The following is an 11363-nucleotide window of genomic DNA, read 5'->3' on the forward strand; positions in this document are numbered from 1 at the left end:
GCTATACGGAAGTGTGTTGACGATATGCGATGTGAATCTTCTCGCTGCCCAATCATGTAATCATTTTGTACTCAGAACTTGATTAGAGATTTTATTTGGTTGAATGTGGAAAGCGGCACTCTAATGAACAATGGTTGCTGAGCTAAAAGACGGTACCATTTTTTCGGGCATCTTATTCAGACATTTATAGCTGAAACGCCAATACTCATCAGAATGTGGCTCTAGGCCTAGGCCAGTACAGTAGTACTACTATACTACTAGCCTACTTACTGCTATATCGAAATTGAGATCGTGAGGAAATTTGGCGAGCAACCCTACTGTAGGCCTAACTCAGGCGTCTGCAAAACAGCAGCCTAACTGATTTGACAAACTATTTAGATTACATAGTACAATAGCCCTGCAGGTTACCAAGTCTTTGCAAGAAAACTTAAGTCAAATAGCAGATTGGGTTATTATTGAACTTCAGGCTGATTTTGGGAAGATTGTACGACTGATGAAAAATCTCGGCTTGAATAATTTCTGGATGTTATAATACCCAAAGGGTCAGGCCAGCATTCAATATGTAGAGTTTGATCATCAAGCAGGTCTGAGGTATTTTCACCTCAACAATGGCAGGTGCATCAGTAATACACAGGGAAACGACAATGTCCGCTGTTTCCATCAGTCGACCCATTGTGTTTGCTCCTCGACCTTACAGTAGCAGGGTTCAAAGTGCAAGATTGCTTATTTCTCAAAAGAATGACTATTCCACAAATAGAGGATGCCTTACAAACGAGCCGTTCCCAGATATTCAGAGGTTAAATATTTCACAGGCAACGGGCAGTTCTAGCTTCTCTAATGGAGTTACAGAGTCTACGATGAAGGAGAGCAATTTCACAAACTTCAGGTTGCTCCAGCGACTTGCGGCTAGTGCGAAAGCGAGAATATCAAACAACTCCATCAATAGTCAAACAAATCTTGCCAGTCCGGAAGCCAAGAAATCTAAGTGGACGAATCCTCATCTGCATATTTCACAAGGAGACATTGCCACCGATGCTGCCTATGCAACAGTACCACCCCTAACTGAGCTTCAGCGGTTGCCACCAGCTAAAGGGGTCAAAGGTCAGTATACTTCCTGTACCATTCTGCATGCAGGGTTTTCAAAGAGTCAGTTCAGTTGAAGATCGACTCAATTTTTGGTTAATTGTAACCATCTAGGCTTCAGACCTAGTGACCTAGTCACGTTCTAGGAGAGAAAAGATCTCCAAATTTATTTGAGTAATTTCTGCAAAGGAGGAAGTGCGCCTTGATTAATTTTTCATTTACGTCTCCATTTAGTTTAATTAGATTACAATTTAAAGCAGTGTTTTTGTGTCTCCTGCTCTTCAGATCAACCATAGGCCTGAAAATAATGACTTTTGATTTTCATCACTGTTACAGGTTTGACAATTGTTCATTTCACATTTTTTGTTTATTTTTAGATTTCCTGTTAACCTGTTTCTTGATTCAAAATACTTGGAAAAACTTGAAAATGAGTGTTTTATGATTAAATTTATTAGTATCAGTAAAATAAAAAGATGGTGTATTTTCATTTTGTCTCTTTAACAGACACAAACAGAACTTACAAAGCCAAGAGGTCAAGATCACGGAAACGTCGTTCGAAATTCAAAGCTAGACCATCTACAAAACAGTCAATATCAAGCAACGATGAAACAGCATCCGATCATCTCCAACCAGCTACCAGTAAAGTTATTCCTACATTTAGCCATCGATTTACCAAACAGAGGAGACGGCAGCAGAACACACGCGTTCCCGAATCATCGAACGAGACAGGGCATCTACAGTTCAGCCTCGCCGGTCATTCCGAATATTTCAATAAACCAAACTTAAATATTAATTCAACTTCCAAGGGGAGTGACGACAGGGTCAATGGTAACGTTATGCAAGAAGCCAAACTACGTGCCATCTATGAATCGTCAAAGGATTCTAATTCTTCCACTACCGATGGTGCCATCAAGATAAAATTACGGAAAATCTTCCAATCTGAGAAACAATCTGGTTACATCACTCAGTGTGGACGCATGTTACCGTGTGCGCCACCGACGTCCCCTACTCCGTTGGTCTTGGACAGATATGAAATAGTTCCAAGTCTTGCAGATCTCACGGTATGTTTACTTTAACCTTTCAGAAATTGTAGTCACTAGTAATGCACCGGTTATGTAAATATACCAGCATCAGAGTTTGGTCTGTGTAGGTTAACCAAACCTTATGACATATAATATATATATATAATTGAAAATCGTAATGAGTTGGAAAATCAAGAACAGTGAAAAACTTCCAGCCTCCACCGGGATTCGAACTCGGGCCTCCCGCTCTGTATGCGGCCCCCCTTTATATCTTGATAGATTAAAAACAAATTTCCAAAGTGTCAGTGTTATTAGATTGTTTTGACAAAGTTGTAACAAAAATACAATCAGAAAACTTTCTTGACCATGATTTGGTCTTTTCAGATCAGAGCATGTACTAGTTCATTCTGGATGGCAAAACAACTAATGAAACCCAATTTGTCATGACTTTTAAAGGAATTAAAATTAAACTGCTAATAAATGTTAAAGATTCTGTCTAATTACCTGAAGTTTAACGTTTACAACTTTATTCCCAACTGTTACTTTATCGCAAGATGCTACATTTACATTCCTATTCTATGACATTTTAGAAGAGTCTTTTTGTCATTAAACACAGCGTGCAGTAGCTATTATTACTCTAGAAGTTTCTGCAAATACTGTACAACTTGTCTAGATACACAATACCTACAAAGACAATTATATTAATGACATTAAAGTTATATTCACCATTTTGAAACCTTATTATGAGAATTGCCCTAATTATGTCATTTTTAACCTCATTTCTTTTCTACTGCAGAGCCAGCAGTCGATTAAACAACGTCTCGCCGCTTTGGAGAAGGAGAACAAGAAGAAAAGACAAGTTCAGGACCAGGAGAAGAAACAAAAAGAAAAGAACGTCATTCAGACCCAATTTGAGATTCAGAGGGCTCGCACGCGCCAGGAAATCTACGCTCTCAATAAAATTATGACTAAGCTTGAAAAGGAACATTTTAAGAGATTCCATGAGAAAATGAAGAATAGATAAAATGTCCAGGAATTGATTATGAAGACAAAACTACTGTAGCAGCTAATGTGCAATAGAGGAATCGTTTCTATGGTTACCAAAAAAGTTCTTTCAGTCCTTGATCATGTTTTTTTGTAAATATAATTTTTATAAAAAAGAAGTAAGATTATGTCAAGTTATGACTATTATAATTATTATTTTTATCATGGGTCATTCATATTTATTTTGGTCCTTCCCAAAGGCGTGACAAAATGTTTGCCTTATCCTCTCATAAATAATTTTTCTGCAAGAGTTGTTTACATTGACCAACATTATTATGATTTATTCATTATACATAATAAACTCTTTCATCATTTTCCCTTGAGCACCTGCATGTGATAGCTTGGGGTCGGGTCATGTGACAGTCAAGCTAGTGTCCCGTTAGCTCATATCTTGGTGCAGTCCCATAAGGCATTGAGACGATTTGCGCTTATATTAATCATCTCCATTCAATGAGTTAATATCTGCTTGACTTCAGATCTGAATTGGTAGTGTCTAGGATATATTATGCAACTACAATATCAAGTCATTTACTAATTTTTTTTACAAGTTTATGTCAAGGTCTGAACCTAATGTTCATAACAAGTACTTGTGTTGCTGTGGTGTAGATCTCTATGGCGGAAAACTTGACAGACTTATTATCTGAGTAACTTCACTTTTGAAATTAAGTAACTTGCATCATGACTTGTTACAATATTATATGATGACTTGTTACAATACAATGACTCGTTAAAAACTGTTTGATGACTCGTTAAAAACTATGATAATGACTCGTTATTTAGTGTATGATTATGACTCGTTACAATACTGTACAATAATGACTCGTCACAATACTGTACGAAGATGACTCGTTACAATACTGTACGATAGTGACTCGTTACAATACTGTACAATAATGACTCGTCACAATACTGTACGAAGATGACTCGTTACAATACTGTACGAAGATGACTCGTTACAATACTGTACGATAGTGACTCGTTACAATACTGTACAAAGATGACTCGTTACAATACTGTACGAAGATGACTCGTTACAATACTGTACGAAGATGACTCGTTACAATACTGTACGTAGATGACTCGTAACAACACTGTACGAAGATGACTTGTTACAATACTGTACTATAATGACTCATTACAATACTGTACGACAATAACTCATTTAAATACTGTACGACAATGACTTGTTACAATACTGTACGATTATTACTTGTTTAATATACTGTTGTGAGATGTGAACACATATATTTGATGAACTATGTGAGAACTAGTTAACCAAAATGTGTCGGCAGATTTCTTGTTCATCTCGCCAATGATTTTGCTTTGCACATATCCAGTTGCACTCATGAAATGGCCCACTGACTGTTGCTTTAAGAAATGGAAAAGGGTGTTGAGGTGGAGGGGTGTCAAGCTACTTGATCTTTTAACACGTCATCAAGCATTCCAAACCTTGCAGTTGTAGAACATATATGCATAAATTATGAAGTAAATCCGCTGAAAAAATTCTCCATTATCAAGATTTCCATCAATTCACCAATCCTTTTGTTTTCTTCGATCATAGTCTTACGATTAAATGATATCACAGGTAATTTGTCTTGACTCAGTGATGCGAGTCTCATTTATCCATAAATTACGATCCGCAATTCTTTTCGAACTTGACATAAGTGTGATGAGAACATGGAGAAGACCAAGTGATTATACTTTTGGTTTGGCATCAGGACTGAACCTTGCCTTTTCAAATAGATTAGTTGTTACTATATATTGACATAACATTCCACTGTAAAGTCTTTCCACATATCCAAAAGTATTATTCAAATTATGCAATCATGAAATTCAAACATTTTATCATGAGTTATGAATATTACAGAATTTCATAATTTAGTCATTTTATGTAAAAATCAAAACCTTACCTAACATGATTTCTACATTTTCAATGAGTTTATGTGAATATAAATTTTGCTCGCTCTTGACTTTTAGATTCATAATTCACTTTACGATGCTAAGAGATTTGAAACTATAAGACACATCTTAAGATTATTTTGTTTTCGGACAGCAGTGTGTACAAAGGTTAGTCCATTAATTAGAGGTCAAACCTTTAAGAGTTTTGGTGCTGTTGTCTTCAAGATAAACGAAAATAAAAGAAAATATTAAAAGAATTTTTCTCTTCTGTATTATTTTGAGTTTCGTTCATCACACCCCCTGAAACAAATCCCCTCTAAGTTGATATGTTAAATCCCAGATGTATTTCTCATCTCTTCTTACCATCTTCCATCCCCCCCTCCTCCCATATCAGGCAACCCTCCTGCGCACGTTAATGATTTAACTCCGACTTTATTTGACTTCACTGTAAACTGCTGTTAGCAGATTAGGATGTAACTTATTCGCCAGTTGAAAGCATCACTTATATCCCAATGTACACCTCATGTGTGTATGTGTAGTCCTATATATACCTTTCTGTACAAACATATATACATAAACACACACACACACACATATATATATATATATACATATATATATATATATATATTTATATATATATATATATATTATATAGATATATATATAACTTTATATATATAACTATATATAGCTATATATATCTATATATATATCTATATAATATATATATATATATATAGATATATATATATAGTTATTCCCCCTTGTACGTGGCCTCTCTCTCAAGCAGCTCCTCTGCCCATGAATTTAGTACAATGAAGGTGTCACTTGGGCACTAACAATATATGAACAAGACTATTTGCCAAGGATGACATCCCATGCCTGTGGTGACAAAGGAAGGAGCTGCCTCTGGTGCCAACCATTCTTGGTACACCACTGGACAGAAGAATTGTAGTATTGATGTGACACATTAACAAACTAATACTTCCAATTGTTAGGTTCTTTTTTTCCTTTCAGTATTATTAACATAAAGAAAATTATTAATATTGGACATGGAGTGATAAGGCCAAAAAGAAAAGAAAAAAGTATAACATGTTTCTCATCCCCGACCGCATCCTTGTTTGGCCTCATGCACTTACTTTTGGTTTTGCAAACGGTCGAAAAATGCATGATTTTAACATCATATGAAGGAATCACCTTAGAACTACCCCTATGTGAGTGTGTGGATTGTACTCAAATTACTCAACAAAGAAAAAGTTCCAAAGACAGAAAAAAATACAATAATATTTGGACTGTCACCTGCATTCCATGTATACAAATTGATACTCTAAAAAAGAAAAAATGGCCCTTCCTCATTCCTTTTTGGAAAAAATATTCCTTTTCACCCGGCCTTTTGCACTTGAGTCAGCATCGAAGAAATAACAGTTGACACATAAATTACCAGTTTCTATGACCACAGATATAGGAAAATGACCCTTCAAAATGTCATTACAAGAGAAAGGCAGTACCGATTGTACGCCAAGTCCTATTATCATGGAATCGCAGAGTCCAGCATACAGAAAAATGAATAACATTGGTCTCTTTCAAACCATCAAAATGTATTTCATTTTCTTAAAGCAATATATTGCATTTGATTGCCTGGTTTCATACACTTTTTAACGAAATCGTGTTTACAGAATTTTGTTTAACATATAATTATCATATTGATGAAGCTAACTGTAAACAAGTTCAAACAATTTCTGACAAACTTTGTCTCTCAGACAACTTTTCTATTTCCATAGCATATAAATGTCATACAAGTCTAAGCAATTACTAACAACAAAAATTCTTAAAGTTTTACATATGCTGCATTGCTATAGTACAAGGACAAGGATTTTCATGTTAAATGCAAACTGCTGCCTCGTAGCAAGATTCTGGGATCGGGTTACAACAATGTCCAATCACCTGGCTAATTCTTCTGCATGATTGGAAAAGATCTCATTGTAACAAACAATTATGGTGTATATCATTTCACTTCAGCTGTTTTATTGTGCGGAAAAAAATTCAGAAAAAACCCACCTTCTGATACAGTTGTCAATGGGAACCCCTGTTGAACCCCCTAATTGACCCAGGGCCATTAGAAATGCTGGACATACATGTGTCCGGTGAGTGGTCATGCTGGATGGAAGACAGCTGTGCTCTAAATTGCCGGACTGTCTGGCCTAATGCGGGTAAACCTAGTACAGTACCAAGCTGTATATAAAATATGCTAAGCCAACTGGTTAGGCTCAATAGTCCAAATTACTATTGACTGTTAGGCAACATACTGATATACTTCTCTCTTTGGCATGATTCTAGAAGCCAAAATCAAACCTGACACCTGCTTGAAGCTACGAAACTTCACTGTAATGTGATGATGAAGGCTTTGAAAAAGCTCTAGATTCTATCCACAAATGCTGCTTAATGTGACCATTGACAAGCTTAAGGAATATAAAATATGCTCAACCAACTGGTTAGGCTTAATAGTCTGTACTACTATTGGCTGTTAGGCAACATAAAGCATCTTAAAATTGCATTATTGAAAAGGCACTGAAAACTTATTACTACGCTTTTCTTATAGAACACTTGAAATATTTTATTCATAACAGCTCAGAGAACAGCATGCCTATCGCTTATCAAAATATTACACAAAGTATTTGCAAATTACCCCACTCACGACTGCAAATATGTATAGCAGTTCTGTGCAGAGTACAACCATCATCATTCTAATGAAACTCGATCCAAACAAAGATTATTGATATTAAACCAAGATATTCCCCTCTGCATAGTGCTGTTTTTTGCTTCTCGCTTTACTGATACAAAATGAGCAAACTTGGACCAACTATGACAATGTGGCTAGATCTTGACAAAACAAAATGGTGTCCCATACACGCAATGATATTAAACAAATCGCACTATATACCATCTTTTCATTCCCATTTCTAATTAAATCAGTGGGGTTCTATTAATAATTTCAAATGCATGCTACCAGAGGTGTGCCTTATATTTTCGGTGTGGTGGTTCAAGATTGAGCATTGTGGCCCTTTCCCATTTCCTAAGGTGACCAGACATCCCCGATTTCTGGGGACAGTCCCCAACTTTCGGGACAGTCCCCGATTCCAATGTTTAGTCCCCGATTAACAAGTAGCCCCAAAAATGTCCCAATCACAGAAATTTGCAAAAATACAAGTTTATTCACAACAAATTTAGAAACGTTGCATGATCAACCTTCCTGCCTGTTATACTTTTAATTACACGTATATTAGAAAACAAAATAGATGTACACAAATGCCTCGCACAGATAATCGAAGCAAGAACTACTATAATGTAGGGTAGGCCTATCCAGGTACTCTACCAGACTAGCACTTTTTTTCTCAAAGGGGAGGGGGACAGCCCCACCCCTTAGACTCCATCCCCAGGCCAAACATTCCACCTTCAACATTTTGTGCCAGATTCAAAATATGGTCACCTCACCCCTTACCTGCATCTAATCTGCACTGGATGAAAGGCATAAATGTAACATTACAGACACTGCATAATGCTATATATGACATTGAACTGCCAACAAGAAACACCACTAGTTTATGAAATAAAACAGACTAAGGCATAGGTATGTTGTTACTCATTCCTTTATTCGTGCAAACGAATGACTGGCAGTTGTGATCCGTTTGCACCAAACTTAAGTACAAACCCTAGTGGGGCCAACAGACATTAGGGGGCCTAGGCCCTGGTTCTATGAACCACCTAATGCTATGCCTCTTAAATTGGCAACATATGAGTCAATTCAAAGTTGGTATATTCATAATTTTCTCCTTATCACATAATTTTCCTAAATTTTGATAAATGTGTAAAGTATAACAAGTCGACTTCACTGTCAACATCCTGGTGAATTTATTTATTTATTTATTTTTATTTCAAAACCTTTCCTTAATTTGACAATTCTTGATTATTTTCATAATTACTTTTATTTTGTGACACCTTTGTTAGCTTGTCTATACTAAACATGACAATTACAGAGATACATTAACATGCAATCAAAACCGCTCGTCTCAACTATTTTCACTTTTTGTTTTGGCAACTCAAAATATACTTTATTTCTTGTATAGATATACGTATAAATAGCTATATACATGTATGTACTATTTTACACTTTTACTTACGAAACTGATTGTTTTTACAAGACTTTCTCTTCATCTTTTTACAAGAAAAGCAGATCTAACTCAACATCACAGAGATCAGAGACTTCACCTTTGAGCAGAAGAAAAAAAACTTCACATCAATATGACGAAATGTTTCCTTCTTGCTGTGTTACCATCACTACTTTACATATTAATATGCATATACCATAGCCCTCCCCCACCACCCTGTTCCAGCCCCACTCCATGAAAAAATAAGACTTAGAGATAGAAAAGAGAAGCATAACTTTGCATCGACAACTTGTAATTAAACCAAGCGAGTTATTCGATAGCAGACAGAGGTGTCATATAATGCACATTTGTGATTACCGTGTTTATCGATACCAGCCTGATTATGTTGTCCAGACAACAGACAGAGGTGTTGTATAATGCACATTTGTGATTACAGTGTTTATCGATACCAGCCTGATTATGATGCACATTTGTGATTACCGTGTTTATCGATACCAGCCTGATTATGTTGTCCAGACAACAGACAGAGGTGTTGTATAATGCACATTTGTGATTACAGTGTTTATAGATACCAGCCTGATTATGTTGTCCAGACAACAGACAGAGGTGTTGTATAATGCACATTTGTGATTACAGTGTTTATCGATACCAGCCTGATTATGATGCACATTTGTGATTACCGTGTTTATCGATACCAGCCTGATTATGTTGTCCAGACAACAGACAGAGGTGTTGTATAATGCACATTTGTGATTACAGTGTTTATCGATACCAGCCTGATTATGTTGTCCAGACAGCAGACAGAGGTTTTATATGATGCACATTTGTAATTACCATGTTTACTGTGTTTATCAATACCGTGTTTATCAATACCAGCCTGATTATGTTGTACAGACAGCAGACAGAGGTTTTATATGATGCACATTTGTGATTACCGTGTTTATCGATACCAGCCTGATTATGTTGTCCAGACAGCAGACAGAGGTGTTGTATAATGCACATTTGTGATTACAGTGTTTATCGATACCAGCCTGATTATGTTGTCCAGACAGCAGACAGAGGTGTTGTATAATGCACATTTGTGATTACAGTGTTTATCGATACCAGCCTGATTATGTTGTCCAGACAGCAGACAGAGGTTTTATATGATGCACATTTGTAATTACCGTGTTTACTGTGTTTATCAATACCGTGTTTATCAATACCAGCCTGATTATGTTGTCCAGACAGCAGACAGAGGTTTCATATAATGCACATTTGTGATTACCGTGTTTATCAATACCAGTCTGATTACGGAGAAAACATCATGTTTATTTCATATGATACATATTTCACAAGTATTATCTTACATAGTATAAACCAGACAAGCTCTACACATTGAAAGCTGGTATTTGTCTAAATCCTGACAAATTCGAGCCAAGCAACGTGAGTTCTTTCTTTACGTATAATCACCAGTGTGCCTGTTCCAATCGAAGCCAAATATCGTATTTTGCTCTTTTCAAAATTTCTTTATAAATTCCACATATATATAAATTATTATTTCCTTTGGTCATTTTACGTATATAAATGAGACAACAAACAAACTTTTTATGACATCTATGATGCCACGTTAGTCTCACCATTGACCACTGTATCCATGCTTAGTCTTGCTTTCAAAATGCTATATTTTTGCTCCTTAGAGCTGAAAATGTTTGCTGCATACATACATACATATATATACATCTGTTTGTGTGTGTGTGACTTTACATAACTCCGTACACACGTTTGTAGTTTATGTGATCACCCTCTTAGGGTAATCAGCACTTCTGAAAATGAGTTGATGTCCACATTAAATGTTGTTAAAAAGAGATTGCATTTAGACGAAAAAGAGATGTTTAAGTGAATTTTTGGTATTTTTAGTTTTCAAAACTTGTGCTTTTGTACATCTTTATTAAGTCTAGTGAGATTTTGTACACTTATAGGTTTACTTAATATCAAGATTTCTAGGTTAATCACTTTAACCACAAGAAATAGATAGATCCCCCCACCCAGGAAACCCACACTCTACCCCCCTTCCTTCTTCCTACTTCCCCCAACCTTGACTCCAAGAACACTCTTTCATGCACAAAAATATCACCCCTCACCACCCCCCCAAGAAAAAAATCAT

At 36.1% G+C, this 11363-nt stretch overlaps 1 protein-coding gene and 1 long non-coding RNA gene across 2 annotated transcripts; one reads left to right on the forward strand and one right to left on the reverse strand.

Moving 5' to 3' along the window:
- The first annotated feature begins 5 nt into the window (after nucleotides 1-5).
- Nucleotides 6-5305, forward strand: LOC139975997 (uncharacterized). Its single transcript, XM_071984335.1, has 3 exons — nucleotides 6-1101; nucleotides 1588-2144; nucleotides 2902-5305. The coding sequence occupies exons 1-3, from the start codon at nucleotides 609-611 to the stop codon at nucleotides 3127-3129; spliced, it is 1278 nt and encodes a 425-aa protein (XP_071840436.1). The 5' UTR covers nucleotides 6-608; the 3' UTR covers nucleotides 3130-5305.
- A 2969-nt stretch (nucleotides 5306-8274) lies between these two features.
- Nucleotides 8275-11322, reverse strand: LOC139975965 (uncharacterized). Its single transcript, XR_011795966.1, has 2 exons — nucleotides 9917-11322; nucleotides 8275-9870 (listed from the first exon to the last, which is right to left on the reverse strand). It is a non-coding gene; the product is annotated as an uncharacterized lncRNA (long non-coding RNA).
- Nucleotides 11323-11363: the final 41 nt, after the last annotated feature.

The sequence above is a fragment of the Apostichopus japonicus genome, chromosome 11, assembly GCF_037975245.1.
Source record: "Apostichopus japonicus isolate 1M-3 chromosome 11, ASM3797524v1, whole genome shotgun sequence".
Taxonomy (NCBI): Eukaryota; Metazoa; Echinodermata; class Holothuroidea; order Aspidochirotida; family Stichopodidae; genus Apostichopus; species Apostichopus japonicus.

Bases quoted from the DNA above. Each gene is read 5' to 3' on its own strand.
- LOC139975997 (XM_071984335.1), top strand. From the start codon at position 609: ATGGCAGGTGCATCAGTAATACACAGGGAAACGACAATGTCCGCTGTT. The intron at 1,102-1,587 runs GTCAGTATACTT...TCTCTTTAACAG, and splicing joins ACCAGCTAAAGGGGTCAAAG to ACACAAACAGAACTTACAAA. The intron at 2,145-2,901 runs GTATGTTTACTT...TTTCTACTGCAG, and splicing joins CAAGTCTTGCAGATCTCACG to AGCCAGCAGTCGATTAAACA.